The 18,237-nt window shown below is 33.0% G+C and overlaps 1 protein-coding gene across 1 annotated transcript; it reads left to right on the top strand.

The window, feature by feature from the left end:
* Positions 1–1,315: 1,315 nt before the first annotated feature.
* Positions 1,316–10,441, top strand: LOC116014917 (ABC transporter G family member 25-like). Its single transcript, XM_031254877.1, has 3 exons — positions 1,316–1,473; positions 1,845–2,703; positions 9,076–10,441. The coding sequence occupies exons 1-3, from the start codon at positions 1,396–1,398 to the stop codon at positions 10,098–10,100; spliced, it is 1,962 nt and encodes a 653-aa protein (XP_031110737.1). The 5' UTR covers positions 1,316–1,395; the 3' UTR covers positions 10,101–10,441.
* The last annotated feature ends 7,796 nt before the right edge of the window (positions 10,442–18,237 follow it).

The following is an 18,237-nucleotide window of genomic DNA, read 5'->3' as shown; positions in this document are numbered from 1 at the left end:
AGTTTCACCATATTCTTACCTATCTATCTAGTTAAAATTTTTGGAATTAGAGTGGTGAACCACTTCAACTACACCAAAATGCACACTAAATTTAAAACCATGTCATTCGTATCTTGCAAGTTCGACTCCCAGCTAGAGTGACCTATTAGCTAGTCTTCTTTGTTTGAGCTAGTCAACTATGAGCAACTTATGCGGGTTTACTTATGATCTTTTGTCAATTAAGGTCACAATATGATGTTTACTCAATATACAACCTCATAGAGTCGTCATTGTACGTTTTCCTATTAAAAGAAATAATACGTTTTTCTTTTTAAAAATTTTCATGTATGTTATAATTAGGGTATCTCCAATAGTGGAGATTAAAGGGGAGAAAAGGGAGAGAAAGAAGAGAAACATGGTTGGAAGGGAGGAAAGGTTATCCTCCAAAAACAACTAGAAATGCGCAAGCACTAATAACTTGGCGAGTGGCGTTTACGCGCCACAATTCACTTGCAATTGTGGCAAATAGCAGCCATGATATATACATACATACATACATACATACATATATATATATATATATATGGCTGCTATTTGCCACAATTTTTTTATAATTATATATTTAAAATTTTATATGTTACGAAATGTTAATTTGTTCCGTAGACGATTTTAAATACAAATTTTAATTTATGAAATTATATTTTGATTAGTTAATGAAATTATATTTTATAATTCAAAGAATTTTTTATTTTGCCATTCAAATTTATTTTTATTTAAAATTAAAATTTAAAGTTAAAAGTAAAAGTAAAAATTATTAATTATAGAAAAGTGAATAAAATAATAGATGATATGTAGACCAGTTTGAATAAGTAGAGTCTACAAAAAATGGAGAAAATTGGAAAAAAGATTAGAGAGAAAAATAAGAGAGGAGATTATAATGTGATGCGGAGGAGTACAGCAATTTGGAGAGAAAAGATGAGAATCATTGTTGATGTCCGTAGAGCTAAAATTGAAATAAAATTTAAGATTTTGGTCCGTGTAAAAGAAAGCTGGCATTTATACGTAAGAGTGAGAATTGAAAAGAAGATATTTGGGGTGATGAAATGAAATGGGCTGGATACATTGGGTCTGTAATCTGTATGTCTTTCACTTTCATGAACCCAAAAGGGCAACTTTGCACTAAGGAGTATAGGGGCCAGCTAGCACTGTGGCACAACTGCCACGTAGCACGTGGCCTGTTAAAATCCCCGCATGACGTGGCACCCATTGAGTCCCAGCCCTATTATATATATCCCCTCTCCCATGAACCTTATTTCCATTCTCCCAAACCATTCTATTCTGTGTGTCACTTATCAAACTCTCCACTATTGTGTTTCTCAGCTCTTTCTAAGTTTTGATACCATTATTGGACCAAATATGCCACCCCCAAATGACCCATATCCCTCCCATGACTCCCCTTTTACGTCTGTTTCATCTTTTCCTATCACTCTTAAGGTAATAAATATGTTACCAAGTAGAAGTTATTATGTATACAATTTCTTCTATAAATCAGATAGTCTGACAATTAATGACTGATTGAATTATTCTTTCTTCTTACAAAAGATTGAATTTTCAATTTTAAAAGCCTCACGTCTCGGCTCAACAAAGCATGTGGCAAGAGGTACATTAGGGTAATTCAGTGTCTCAGCAGATAGGACCAAATGCTGATGCTCACAAGGGATTTGTCCATTTTGGATATAATCTCCGAGGGGTAGTAAATTAAATCTTTGAAATGGTTAAATTTTTTTGGAGTATTAAATGGCTCTTTCAAGCTAAGGGGTTGGATATGGAAGGGTGGCTAATGTGTTGATGTTGTTGTTGGGCAGTTTACGGACGTGAGCTATAGGATAAAAGTTGAACGCCACGGGGCAAAGGGAGGGAGGCTAAGAAGGATGTTTTGGAGTGGGAGTGGGCCCACATCCTCTTCTTCTGATCTTGAAAATCAAACGACGCCGCATGATGAACGGACCATCTTGAGCGGGATAACCGGGATGGTTCACCCGGGAGAGATCTTAGCCGTTCTCGGCCCCTCGGGGAGCGGAAAATCGACGCTCCTAAATGCTCTTGCAGGGAGGCTCCAACTCCAAGGTTTCACCGGAACAGTGCTCGCCAATAACCGGAAACTCAGCAAACCGGTTCTCAAGCGAACCGGGTTCGTTTCCCAGGACGACGTCCTCTACCCGCACCTCACGGTCCGCGAAACCCTCATCTTCTGCGCCCTCCTCCGGCTCCCCGGTTCGCTCCCCAAGAGAGACAAAATCGCGACGGCCGAGTCGGTGATCGCCGAGCTGGGGCTGGAGAAATGCGAGAACACGATCATCGGCAACGCCTTCGTCCGGGGAGTCTCCGGCGGGGAGCGAAAGCGGGTGAGCATAGCGCACGAGATGCTGATAAACCCGAGCCTGCTAATCCTGGACGAGCCGACGTCCGGTCTGGACTCGACCGCCGCCTTCCGGCTGGTTTCCACGCTGAGGTCGCTGGCTCAGAAGGGCAAAACCGTTCTCACGTCGGTTCACCAGCCGTCGAGCCGGGTTTATCAGATGTTCAGCTCGGTTCTGGTTTTGTCGGAAGGCCGGAGTTTGTATTTCGGGAAAGGGAATGAAGCCATGTCGTATTTCGAGTCGGTTGGGTTTTCTCCGTCTTTTCCAATGAACCCGGCCGATTTCCTCCTTGATCTCGCTAATGGTACGTCATCTTTTATTCCTTCATCTCTACTCCATCTATACATAAATACGTACATACATACCCATATATGTTATGTTATGTGATTATACCCATCATATTTCCATTCTATCACTTTGACTTTTGTGCAACTAGATAACATAGTATTTATATAATGATAAAAACTTATGTGATACGGTATCACGGATTATTGTTCGTGAGACGGGTCAAGTTGCAGATAGTTGAGTATTTAAGTATCACAATTTTAGTTATAAGTGTTATAATATTTATTGTTAGTAACAATTAATTTTACTTAAATAGTATATCACAATTTTATATATAAGTATTACAATATTTATAATAAGTAACGATTTATTTCTAATTTAAATTGGTATTAACTTGTTTACAATAAGTATTACAATATTAAATTAGAATTATATTTTATAAGTATTGCAATTTCAGTTATAAGTATTATAATATTTATTGTTAATAACAATCATTTTACCTTAAATAATAATATTATTATTATTTCACATATAAATATTACAATATCTATTATAAGTAATATTTTATTCATTTCAAACTAGTACTAAATTTTCTGTAATAAATATTATGATTTCTATCCTAAATATATTATGATTTCTATCATAAATAACAAACAACTATTTTAGATTTGACCCGTCTAACACAAGTGTGATTCTTATATAATAAGAAAATGATTGGACCAATTTAAATAATCTAACTCTGCTGCTATAAATTTTATTATATATAATTAAATATCTCAAATATGTAACTTCACCCTACTCAAATTTACACTTGATAAAGCCTATATATATTATACTTAACCAACAAAAAAATTACATTGCATATTGTTCATGCATGTTCTCATTTTTATTAGATTTTTTTTTTTGGATATTTTAGTTATATATTACTAGAATTCACTACACTCCAAACTCCAGTTTTGATTCTTGTTTAACATAGTTACAAACCGCAATTTTGGTTTGGTCTAGTTGCAATCTTTACCATCACTTTTATCTATAAAAAGTACCATTAATGTGATACATTATAGTATAATTATTTAACTATATAATTAAAAAGATCACTTTTAAGTGAAGAGAGAAACTTCACACTCATTACCTGAAGAGAGAAACTTCACACTCATTACCTGAGAGTGAGCATTGAATAAACTCTACTATATAATCTAACCGATAAAGGATTACAGAGAAGTCTATATACATTTAAATGGCTTAAATTAATAATGTCAATGGACAAAAAATGATTTAGGGTGTGTTTGGTTGACAGGTTTTGGTATAAAGTATGTGTATCAAAGTGATTGTTATTGTTTGGTTGACAGGTTTTAGAATAGTACTATGAGTTTGGGATACCTCATTAATTGAAAAATCCATACCCTTATTAAATAAGGGTTTCATTCCCCTTCCTCCTTTTTTCCCCAACTAGTGATAATCATTCTCATTCCACCCTATTACCAAACATGCAAAATATTTTAACCAAAATCCATTTATCCTTATCAAGTATTTGACACCCATACCAAATCCGATTGCCATGTGCGAACCAAACACACCCTTAATTTATTTGACAATCAATTAATCATAATGTATCAAATTAATTAATATTTATGTTATTGTGAAAGTATATATGCAGTCTATCACTATCCTAAATTTAATGTTCCCCGAGCTTGTTGTTGGTACTTGGTGATGTAAGTTAAGGCATTCAATGTCTCAATTTATTATGCATAGCTTTAAAAGTAGCAAGCAACACTGACCATGTTCAAAAACGGGGGGTGGGTCATTCTGGATTCTCTTAGATCTAGATCTTATTAGAGGCAGCCCCCAACACAAGTTGTGGTTACATGGTTTCTGCTCCCTTGCCTAGTGGCCTTATAATGTCTATCATAAATATATACAACGTACGAATTATATTTTTATAAATAAAATAATAATTTTATCTTTATTATTTACAAAAAATTTATTGTCTTTTTCTGTTTATAATAATTGACATTTTTGTTAATCAGTATTGTACATTTTTTTAATATTTTAAAGAATTATTAACTCGCATATATGTCAATGACCTTGTGGTCTAGTGGCACGAAATGATTCTCCTATATGGGAGGTCAGTGGGGAAATATTGACTCTTTGTGCTTCAGTAGGTTGAGAAAATAGTTATGAACCAAATACTATATTGTAATAGCGTAACACTAAGAAAAACTCGCATATATAAAATCTTTCTTCTACTTATCTTATACGGAGTAATATATGAGATAATTTGTACTTTTATCACTCTTTGTGATAAGTATATACAAAGTTATCCCTATGGAGAATAAATTTTCACGTTTTTAGTCTTTAAAATTAAAAATTAAAAAAAATCATTATACATCTTATAAATATATGTAGTAATAAAGGGTGAGTGGAGGGTTGTGAATATCAAATTTTAATGTTTTAAAATATTAAATAGATGGAAAGTGGGGCTTTTGTGGGCAAAAAAACCTAGATAGTGGATATGTGCCCATATATTTTAGAATTGAATCTTGAAAAAGTTTCAAGTGGTGGCAACAAAATTAGTGGATAAAATTATTTGTACTCCATACATGTACCCTTTCTCCTCACCTAGTCAGCCCTCACCATATTGTTTCTTTTGTAAGCATTCTTGTTGGAGTACCACACCACACTTTATCTTGTGATATTTTTAATCTTAGGCTATTTTTAGGGCTGGATAGTAATAGGTTAACTTCTTTTTTCAAATTTTGTTCTCTCGGAGTCTAATTTAGTGAACAATTATATTGAAGTAGTTGGGACAATTCGTTTCAGCTACTCTCAGAATTGACAAGTAGTTTTTATGAATTGCAGCAATTAGAGCGATGGGTCATTCTAACCGTAAAATTTTCAATAAGGGTTTAGAGGAATGACGAAACTGAAACATTTTAACCGTTTCAATTTTAATACTAACTATCTCTCTAATTATTTCACTCTCATTACCCTCTAAGGAGATTGACAAAGTAGAAGTGTATGTTAATTGACTTTGCCTTTTTGAAGTTGTGTTTACCCTTTTGTTGAAGGATGGGGGGATTGAGTTCATGTTATGGTTCACCCAGAAAAGAGGATAATATATCTACATAAATATTGGGGTGTTTGGTAAATAACTGTTAGCGGATTGGGTTAGTAAATTTGACTAGCTGACAGCAATAACTGGTTGTAGAAAGATGTTTTTGTAAATTAATTAGCTATTAGATGATAACTTGCATGTAAAATGACCTTTAATTTAAAGGTATAATTTATTTTTAAAAAAATTTAATCGAAAAGTTGCTTTAAACAACTTTTTTGAATTTTAGCGTTTTGGAGCACGCAATAAGTTGTTACAAAAAAGTCATTAAACAAACACTTATATAATAACACCCAAACAAGTCAAACTTGACTAATAAACTAACTATGTTACTAAATAGGGTATCTTCTTCACCTACATTTACTTGGTGTAATAAATGTCACATTCCCTACCTATGGGTATGGGGAACATATGGGGAGCATGCATGAGCTGATGCATACAATTTAGATCCTATTATTTAAAAATTGCTATATGCTTATTTTTATTATATTTTAATATATCTATTATTGAGCATGCAATTAGGTGGCACATATATTGATATAATGGCATGTAGTCATTCCAATAAAAGAAGACATTATTTGACAAATAGGGATAGCTGTTTTCCATGATGGTTGGTTTCCATCCTTAATATTGTCAGTTTGTCAGGTAGAAAATAGTTTGGTGGGACTAGCTAGGAAATATTATATACAAGAAGCTAATTAAGGGTTTGGATTTAGGATTAAGTTGACAACATTGCTTGCGTAGGATAGCATGAGAAGAGTAATTATGTTTTTGTTTAATGGTCGACTGCTAAATGTTTGTTAATTATTCTCTAATCTTAAAATCTGTAGAGACACTAATAGATCTAATCATGCTTTAACACATGCCCCACATATGCCCTTTCTTAATTTAATTAATTGGTAGTTATTTGATTAGTGTTTTGCACATATATTTACATTATATTCATGAATCATAAAGCAACTTTAATTTCATTATTATACATATTCTTTATATTCTAGTGCTTTTATCACAAGGATTGGGTAGGCCAGATGTGATTTTGTTTTCCATTTTTTAATGGAACAATAGGATTTACAATATACTTTTAAATTTTTTAAGTATACAATTGCAAATTAGTTATTGGTCTATTTACAAATTTCTCACTCAAAATCTTGGGGTTGGGTGACATCAACATGCAACTTTAGCTTCTAATAAATTAGTGTAATGTTTAATTATAATAAAATTTTACAATGCTAAAAGAATACCATGCTTACTATATATGGTGTGTTTATATATATATATATATATATATATATATATAGGGTCAGGTTCCTGTATAGTCGTGCGGTCACTCACCATTAAGTACACACAAATGCACGATAAAGTGTTTAAAAATACACCATTAGGTGTAGGTGCTGCATTTTTTGTGTGTGGTGCATTTGTGCATGTATTCTGGTGTATTTTCAAACTCTGTGCGGTGCATTTATGCATACCTATTTACCTAATGATGTAATCTGCACCGGCAGCACGGAAAATCCTTTAGCATTTAAACATATATATATGCGCACACATAGAGGTTGAGGTGTTTTTTTTTTCTAAATTAAATTTCTTTTTTACTTATTATACCAGTATTGCATGGTGTCTTTTTAGTATTATAAAATTTGTAATAATAGTAGATATATACTAATTTGTGATTTTGTATCAAATAGAGCTTTTTCAGCTCTTCAAAGATCTTTACGAGTCAACTAGACATATGAACATAAGTTTTGTGGTTTGAACACATTTCATATGATTCCACTAAGTGTTTGAATATAATAGTGTGTGACAAAAATCCTGATCCGGTCCAAGAACAAAATACTATGCATTCACAACTTTAGATTCAACTTTCTGAAAGAGGTTTGATCACAAGGGCACCACGTGTTTGGGTGTCGAATTAAATTAGCTTATAACAATATTTGTAAAACAAAAAATAGAAAAGAAGTTGGAAAGTGGTGATTTTGATATATAGTGGGCTCGATTCTATGTAAAACACAACATTATTATATGTCATTGTAGCTTAGTGGAGTCCCACCATGCCACCAACATTGGACAGCTTTTTTTTTTTTTTTTTTTTTTAAAACTAAACCAACTTCATTTAATTCAAATCCGAATAGAGAACGTTACAAATAAAGTCTGGAGGGTACAAACACCACTCCTTACAATCAGTCAAAGAAACAGACTCCCGGGCAGCTTTTATTTTATTTAGTTCGTGCAATGTTTGCATTTAGTGCATTTTTACATTTATACACTACGATATTTGCCATTAGGTTTAATATCATGATTAATATGATTGTGATGCAATTTTTTTATATTGATTGTGCACTTCTTTTATATAGGGTATGATTCCTGTGTGGACAGAGTTTTCCGTGTGGTCGTACGGTCGCGCACTATTAAATATGTATAAATGATACCACAGAGTGTTCATAAATGCACCATCAAGTGTGGTGCATTTTTGTTGCATGTGATGCATTTATGTATATCTAATGGTGCAATCTGCACGACCGCACGAAAAACCTGTTTGCATTTGAAATGTTACTTTTACATTGATATATTACACTTTTATACCTACTATTAATATTTAATGCTTGTAGGTTTGTTACTTTGTTTGTTTGCTTGATCCTGTGACTATTTATTTGGAATGCCAATAGATGCCCCATCACACTACATAATAGTTGACGGTTGGTTGCGTTGTTAGTTATTGAATCTCCCTGTATTTAGTATCATGTTATTGCTATTGATTAAATGTGGAGGAGAAGTGTGATTTGTTCTCATTTTGTACACCAGCATCTTTTCTCACTTCTTCTCACACATATATTTGTGCCTGCGCATGCTTTTGGTTGTGATACATAGAAAGCATCTTTCTAATTAGCATAAAAGTCTTATTACAGTATAATTTATTTAGGTGTCACGGGCATGTACATTTATTGATTGAGAAGCTGTTATAAGTTAAGTTATTCATTGAGAACCTGTTATAAATTATAACATAAAGTGACATATATAATATAAGTTTAAACCTTAAATTTAAGGGCCCTTCACCCCTGAAGATTGTGAAAGGAGATAAATAAGGATTCATAGGATGTACCTTAGGTGCTTGCTTTTTGTTCTAAGACTAGGATACTCTATGATTGAGGATTCGAACCTGGGTTGGGTCATTATGTCCGCCCACACTCAATCTTTGGACTATAAAGTGACACATATATGTATATATATGGATTTTTAGTAGGTGTTGAGTAATGTTTGATCATATTGTTTGGAAAAATGCAGGGGTGTGCCAGCATGATGGTGTAGTAAGTGAGAAAGATAGGCCAAGTGTGAAGCAAAAACTAGTGTCCTCTTACAACTCCATATTGGCCCCAAAGGTAAAAGCTGCATGCATGGAAGGCACACCAACTTTAGCGTCCTCCCATAATGTTTCATCATCATCATGTCCTAAAACTAACGCTAACAACAAACAAAGGAGCTTCATATTTTCTTCCACATGGCTCAACCAGTTCTATGTTCTCCTCCACCGAGGCCTCAAAGAGCGCCGCCACGACACCTTCAACGCCCTCCGGGTCTTCCAAGTCGTGGCGGCCGCCCTCCTGGCCGGCGCCATGTGGTGGCACTCCGATTACACCGACGTCCAAGACCGCCTCGGCCTGCTCTTCTTCATCTCCATCTTCTGGGGCGTCTTCCCGTCGTTCAACGCCGCCTTCGCCTTCCCTCAGGAGCGCGCCGTCTTCGTCAAGGAGAGGGCTTCCGGCATGTACACGCTCTCCTCCTATTTCGTGGCCAGGGTCGTGGGAGATCTCCCCATGGAGTTAATCCTCCCCACCTTGTTCATCACCATATTGTACTGGATGGCCGGGCTGAAGCCTGAGATCTTGGCGTTTGTGTTTACGTTGTTGGTCGTGCTGGGATACGTGGTGGTGTCGCAGGGCCTGGGGCTCTTCCTGGGCGCGGTTATTATGGACGCTAAACAGGCCTCCACTGTCGCCACTGTTACCATGCTGGCGTTTGTCCTCACCGGCGGATTCTACGTGCACAGAGTGCCGCCGTGCCTGGCGTGGATCAAGTACATCTCCACCACGTTTTACTGCTACCGCCTCCTGATCGACGTCCAGTACGGGGAAGGCCGAGGGATTTCGTCGCTTCTGGGTTGCGAACGCCGTAGCACCGCCGGTTGTAAGTTCGTCCGGGATGACATTCAGGGCCAAATTCATCCCGCCACTAGCGTCGCCGTCTTGGTCCTTATGTTCTTGGGGTACAGGTTGGTCGCTTATCTTGCTCTGAGGCGGATTAAAGCCTGAAATATAACCCAGCCAAGATGACAAGAAATCTACACTTGTAATCACAAGTTTAGGGGTTTACTTACATCAGAAAGGGTTGTGAGTTTTTTTCTGGTCATCTAAAAAAGGCTTGAAATATTTGACCATGTTAGATGGGGAAGTTTTATTCTTGATCATAGGTTTCTGCTAATTAATGTTCCTGGGATTTTGGTTATTCCTGATGAGTAGCATCAATTAAGCTAATTAAGGAGCAATTTGTAACAAACGCGCACCCATAGTTGTTGTCATCACTTGCTTGAGTGCTGGCGAAGGCCAGAATGTATTCCTCATCAATATAATGTAAAGTAGTTTTGAACATATTACCATGTTGTTCAAATTCAAAAGAGGGGAAAAATTCACTTTTGTCCCTCTGTCACCTAAGTTTTGAACATATTACCATGTTGTTCAAGGATTAAACTTATGATTATTCATTTTTCACCTCTTTATTTTGCTAGAAAACAAGATCTACTTAGTAGTAGTATATAATGATATGATATTTCCAACCTTGATAAAGAAATGTCAAAAAGAGCTAATTCATAAGTGATGAGATGTCACGGTCCATAATATCTATCATGAGTGAATTAAAGTGGACTTCCTTAGAGTTGTGCCCATCAAAAAGCCCATGGTTTGTGCATCATTGAGGACTCCTATGGGTTTAAAACGTCTATTGCTTGAAGATTGTTTGGGTTTCCCACAAGTGTTCTTGCTATGCCAAATTAATTGTTGGGTCACCCTTCACTTTTGATCACAAAAATATCCTACCTCCATCATACTTTGGTTGTCTGGTTCGTTTAACGAGATATGAATGAAGTTATTTTTAATCCAATTTTTAGAATATTAAGTTTAGCATTAATATATAAAATTTATATATTTAGAAATTACATTAAAAATACTATTAAACACAAAAATTTAAATTTTAAAATAATAAAAAGTACTTAAGAAAATAAGCAATGAAGAAAGAGTTGGTTTGACCAATGAATAGTAAATAGGACAGGTAAAATGGAACAAATGGAGTATTTATTAGGGAAGATCACACTTTTTCCTTTTGAATTATATACTTATAGTACTTTTTCTCACTGAATTATTCATCTATCCACATTAGCCTCTCAACTATATTCTAAAAGTAGCGATTTTTCTCCCTAATTGTTAAATGGACATCTTAACCATTAAAATAAATATTTTATTTATTTTTCTTCTACAATAAATTATTGTTTATATGTAGGGACGACCACGGTTTGGTTCAAACCGAACTAGACATTCTAGCAACCAAATTGAAAAGTTTCGGTTACAATTTAGAACCGGAATTCAATATTTGGGTTTCAATTTATTAAAATCGTGAACAGGGACTGCCGGTTTCGTTTTCGAACCAAAAAAATAAAATACATTAATTGTTGAATTTAGACTAATTTAAAAACAAAAAAAAAAAATTTAAAAAGTTTGAACAAGCGTGATGGTGGTATACTGGGCCAGTGCCATATGGACCGGCCCAATAAAGTAACTGAATCAAGGAAGCCCAAGAAGGACACACAACAATCATTATTGCATGGACCATGGTCCACACAGCTGTGTGGATCATAAATCAAATAATGCACATTCAGTATAAAAATAATGTATATTTAGTATAAAAATAATGTACATTATATTCAGGGGATGTACATTATTTATGTACTGAATGTACATTATTTTGTATAATGTACACTCAGTACAAAAATAATGTACATTCAGTACAAAAATAATGTACATTTAGTACATTAAAAATATACATTTTATTATGGTACACACATCACTGTGTGGACCATGGTCCACACAATAATTTGCCGGATACACAGTATGTAGCAACTTAGGAATTTAATAAAGGTAATATTCATAATGTAATAAGAATTTGGCTCATTATTTCTAATGTAGTAGGATCATAACCGGAAGCTTTCGATATGGTTTCTACAGTGTCCGGTTTGGTTCAAACCGAACCATGGTCACCCCTATATATAAACAATAATTTGTTTGAAAAGAAAAATAAATGAAATATTTATTTTAAGGGTAAAAATTTCTATTTAATATATCAGGGGAAAAATCGTCACTTTTAGAATAATTGAGGGGACTAACGTGGATATATAAATACTTCAAGGAAAAAAGTGCTATAAGCATGTAATTCAAGGATAAAATGTGTCATTTTTCCTATTTATTATAATTTAAAAGAAGAAAAAAAGGGAATTTGAAATACAAGTTCGATGCAACAAAGGTTTGGAGAACAGATTTGAAGTACAACAAAGTTTTGAGAAGAAATTAAGTACAACAAAGTTTTTGAAGAAATTTAGTCCAATGCCAATTTTAGAAAGGAGAAAATTGTGGACCGTGTTCCACGATATAATCACTGCACCCAAACTAAATAACTTGTGCTCCAAATTTGTGTTACTTGTGCTCCTATATTAAATTTCGCTCCAAACTTATTCTCCTTTAATTGTGGACCGTGGTCACTGATACTACAGTTCATAGCAAAAGATACTGTCTTACATTTGTTTTTATATTATCGAATGAAACTGTAATTATATTGAAATGTAACTGTAGTTGTGTTAAAATGTAACTGTAGTGTATATGAACTGACACTGAATAATAATTTCACATTTGTTTTTATACTAGTTTTATACGCGCATTGCGCGAATGGGTTAATGCCCAATGTTTATATTTAAATAAATATTTGAAAGTATATCAATGCAAGATTATATAGGAGAAATTTATACATAGGTAATTGAATGTCGAATTTTTTTATTTAAATATCTAACTCAAAGTATATGAATCCAAGATAATATATAAAATTCATTATAATTATTACGTAGTACTAAAATAAATATTTGCAACCTTGTAAAATCGATAGTCTAAAAATGATAGTCTAAAAAAATAATACTTTTAATTTGAATTTTTCTAAGTGTTCTTAATTCTCTTTTGAGTAACATTGTCATTGTCTTCATCTTTACTATTTGTTCTCTTCCTTTTTGTTGGTAGTGTGTTATTTGAAATTCGGTTATTGTTGGTAGCATAGATGACAACGTCATGCAATGAGATTCTGATATAGGAGCTATGGACTTTCCTTTAGGTGTTCTGCTTAGGGTTCATGTGGTTCAACCGGCCATTATTGTTGAATAAGTTATTGTAGATAAAGAAATCCCTAGTTTAAAAGAAAAGATTAAATAAATTAATAAAAATTTGAAAATTTAAAATATTATGTATTCTAAAGATATTAAAAGGTAGTTTATCGCTTCAATTTGCTTGGTAATGGGTTAGTTGAGTACTTTCATTGTCAACAAATCCCCCAAGTAGTTAATACGATTGGTTTCAAACTATTCTTTTTTATTTTTTTTCATGGTATTAAAGAAATACATATGTATCATTTTTTGGTGTAACTACTAATTTATTNTATCATTTTTTGGTGTAACTACTAATTTATTTAATTGAATAAGAGTAAAATAGAGTGATTCTGATTCAATTTGTTAGGTTATTATTTGAGTACTCTCTTTGTCAACCAATCTCCAAATAGTCAATATAATTAGCTTCAAATTATTTTAAATTTTTTTTTCATAGTATTAATAAAATACTTGGTAAATAAATATATAACATTATTTTGTACTATAACTTTGATATTTAATTACAAGATATTGTAAAAATAAGATAATGGACAATGTAATGAATATCAATTGATACATTTGAATGTAAAGAATCTTTGCATGAGAGAAAATAAAGACAATATAATTAATTAAATTATTTCTCATATTTAATTTAATTTTTTGATAATGAATAATTTTTTCAAATAAAGGTATTGTAGACACATAATTCTAAATTAAAGAAATACATATGTATCATTTTTTGTTGTANTGATTGAGATGAGGTTCGAACCTAAGACCTTTTCTTATAGAAATTAATGAGTAAGGTTAAAGTTAACGGAATATTAACGGAAAAGAGAATATTTAACGGAAAACTTAACGGATAATCATAAAAGTAAGGTTAAATTAGGTAATCTCTATTAATAATATTAATCTGAATTATCTTAACCGTCTATTCGATTAAATAATTCATCTGAACCATCCATTTGATTAAATAATTTGACCGCTATTTTTTCTACCCATTTTAGGCCTAACTCTCTTTGGCTCTTATTAGTATAGTAGATTATCGAATGAAACTGTAGTTATATCGAAATATAACTGTAGTTGTGTTGAAATGTAACTGCTGTGTATATGAACTTATACTGAATAACAGTTCCACATTTGTGTTTTTATATTATCGAATGAAACTGTATTTATATCGAAATGTAACGGCAGTTATGTTGAAATGTAAATGCAATTGTGTTGAAATGTAACTGCAGTTATGTTGAAATGTAACTGCAGTGTATATGAACTGAAAGTGAATGGCGCGAAACGGAGGTCGTTTCATCTGTCTGTTTTCATTAATCAAAACGACGTCGTTTTGATGCGCGGTCCACGGTATAATTTGCGCTTTGGGTGTACCTAGAATACACTTTTTACCGTCAGATTCCCTCGTTGAATTGTAGGCACGTCTTTTAGGTGGGACAACTGACCTGGAGATTTAACGCTGCTCCATACCCAAAGTCAAGTGTCAATTTTACATGTTATAATTTTACAAGTTAACTACTAATAGTATTCAAAATAATAATAATAATTTTACAAGTTAACTACTAATAGTAAATAGCTAATTTTACCAATTTTTTTTTACAAACTGCTAATATAATTTGTTGATCACACAATTAACACAATCTACTATCCGTTAACCAATAATTGTCAAACAAGCCCTACATATGAATCTTAGCCTGAAATTGATGTGTTAGTCCGATAAAATCGAAATATTTTAGGGTTAGGGCAAAACAAAAATAGCTTTATAAAAAAAAGCCCAATTAGTTCAAAACTTATATGTTAGATGGCTTGAACAGGCTAGCAAAAAATTAATCGGGGCAAGCGCAATAGCCCAAGCTGCTCAAGAAAACTCTTAATTTTACCTGAGAGTTTGCTTGTAAATTCATTTTATTTAGTATTTTTAATTAAATTTTAATAATTATATTAACAAATTTATTACCAAATAAATTATTTTTATTCTTTTTTATAAAAATAAGTAACAAAAATAAAAATTATTATATTATAATTGTAAATATATTAAATATTTTTAGTTGCAATTTAGAAATAGAGGTTTGGATTGATTAAATGATGTATAAGTTTATATTTATTAATTATTATTGTAAATGCGCTAGCTAAAGTTTAAAATGTCAAAAATTTTAGTTGAGTCCGCGTGATAAGCCCAACAACCCTATAGTTTAGGATTAGGGCCAAAAGATTTCAATCTAATAAAAAATCAGCCCAATAGACCAACATGATTGGCCTGAAATCGATAGGGCTAGACCAATTGGTATCCCTACATATGATAGAGATATGCTAAAATTACTGAAATGTTTCATGGTTATCCAAAAGCTATAGATTTTGATTATTTGATTACACTAAACATTTGAGCATCCACTTAGACTCCTTAAATGGTGAAATTAATTCTTGGGTTAATGATAATCTACTACATTATTAAAAGAATTTCCTCCAAATTGGAATTGTTTGTGTGACCCATATCATCATTATCTCCTTAAACCCTAAGTCTCTACCTATTTAGGTATCTCACTTTCCATTTTAAGCCATTACCTAAATTTCATACCTTGCTTGTCTCCCACTCTCTCCTCAAATAAATTGTGCCACCAGCCAGTCACCAGGTGTTTATTTGCTTCAAACTCCATCGTCAACTCAACGCTACTTCAATTTTCCATCACCGATTCACCACTACTTTGATTTTTCGTCGACGACTCTCCGTAGCTCCGATTTGTGAAGAATGAGTAGGGGAAGAGAGAGAGAGAGTGGAATCTCTAGATAATGCTAAGTCTTGAATATATATACCATAATACATATATACATATATGTATATATTAGGGTGGAAGAGTTAATAAAGAATGGGCTTGGATCTTTATATATAATAATTCTATGTACAAGAATAATTATTGGTCTAAATGATTCATCTCTTAAATAAATGAATACATAGAATAAGGAGAAAGCCCATAATATTAGGAATTAAATATCTTAGAAATAATATATATATATATATATATATATATATATATATATATATATATATATATATATATATATATACTAGCATAAGCAATTGGGTTTTTGATTTGGAATTACCTTAGAAAATATTCTTAATTCAAGAATTGGGCTCACTAGAAACAATGGATTTAATTTTAGAAAATAATCGTGGAGGGTAATTCTTGAATAATTTATTACGGGGTATCACAATTCTACCTCACAATCTTCGTCTTCGAAGAAAATAGGGTCTTACTCAGCTTCAACTCTTCTCTTGGCATCTAAAATTGCTTGCTCACAAATTTTCCGTCCTTCACTGTTTTCTTGGCAATAAACAACCAACTTCTGAAATTTCCTAGTGATCTCTAAAGTCCAAATAGAAGAGGCAACATTAAAACACTGAGATGTGGAGGCAATACCAACATTCTCAACTTCCAAAACTTTTTTAGTCCATCTCTTCAGAATATATTTCTTAGGGACTTCAGACACACAATGCACGTTTAAAATGCGTAAATAGTGACAACATAGGATCCTCGTTTCAGTGAACAACTTGCAACTGCAACCAATATCCAACTTTCTAATGTTAAAAATCACTTTATGCCTAATAATATCAACCCCGGGCCTCCAAGCATGATACTTATACACACCACCTTCAAATAGCACACACTCTTGATAGCATGGTGCCCCTTTCAAAAACTGCTCATCGAACAAGTAATATATCTCAATCGTATAAATATCCCTAGCGTGTGAAATAATCTTAATGTGATCCATAGCCATTGTAGGCACACCTTGGGGACATCGAACATCTTCCCCATTCTCTCTACTTCTCCACTCCGAAACAACACCAACAAAAGAGCTATAGAAATCACATAGTCCAGTAGTCTTGGATAACCTTCTAGAAATAGAGTGATTTGTGGTTTCACTCCTTTGTGAAGATAAAATACCACCAAAAAAATAATCTTTGTTAAATGCAGGGCACCATTTTTCTCTACATTGATACAGCTTTTCAATCAAGTATTAGTATGACATTTGTATGTTGTGACCATCCTGAAGTACCATAACATATATATTAACTAGACCTATTGATATGCTATAATGCATACACTGAATCTCATATACAAAAAACACAGGATCATTCAATAGAATACACATAATTATAAGTCTATCAAATATTAGTTGTCTCTATAAGTCTATCAAATCTAAATTTTATAATGTACAAAATTACATAACAGAATACACATAAAAAGTCACTAAAATACACAGAATATGTAAACAGAATAAAGGCAAGTATTATCAAATATGAAGGTATGGAATTAAAAGCACAGAATCAATACAATACACATACTGTAACACTGAAATACACAGAACATATCAACAAAATACACAGAATCTTTGTAAGTATTGGCAACTCTGTATACTAAGGTACGGAATTGGGAAAATTATAATACACAGAATTCTCTAACAAAATACACATAAATACCATCACCAATACACAGAATGTTAAACGGATGCATACATTATCTAATAAAGCTCAAACTCTGCCTCTGTATCGGTATGTTTCAACAAACAATTGAATATGTCTAAAATCTTTTTAATTTCTTAATCCTTTGATGTGCTTCTTTGAATTCTCACCATTATGCCATATACTTAGGCGATGTCTTGACCTTGGAAAAACTTGGGAAATAGCAGCAGCCATAGCAGCGCATTGATCGGTCATTATGCTTTGGGGACTTTTCCCATTCATAGATCTTAAAAATTACCTAAACAACCATACGAATGACTCAATCCTGTCATTCATCAAAAAACCACATCCAAACATGACGTTCATACAATGATGATTCATACCAACAAATGGACCACAAATCATATCATATTTGTTAGTACGATACGTCATATCGTGAACTAACAAATCTCCAAACAATTCATAGTCTAGCTTCATTTTTCCATCTCTCCAAAAAAACTGCACAACCTTGACTCATCATCCACTTCAAAATCAAAGA

Source organism: Ipomoea triloba, chromosome 4, assembly GCF_003576645.1.
Source record: "Ipomoea triloba cultivar NCNSP0323 chromosome 4, ASM357664v1".
Classification (NCBI taxonomy): Eukaryota; Viridiplantae; Streptophyta; class Magnoliopsida; order Solanales; family Convolvulaceae; genus Ipomoea; species Ipomoea triloba.
The sequence above is the reverse complement of the archived record's forward strand: the minus strand, read 5'-3'. Positions and strand labels throughout refer to the sequence as shown.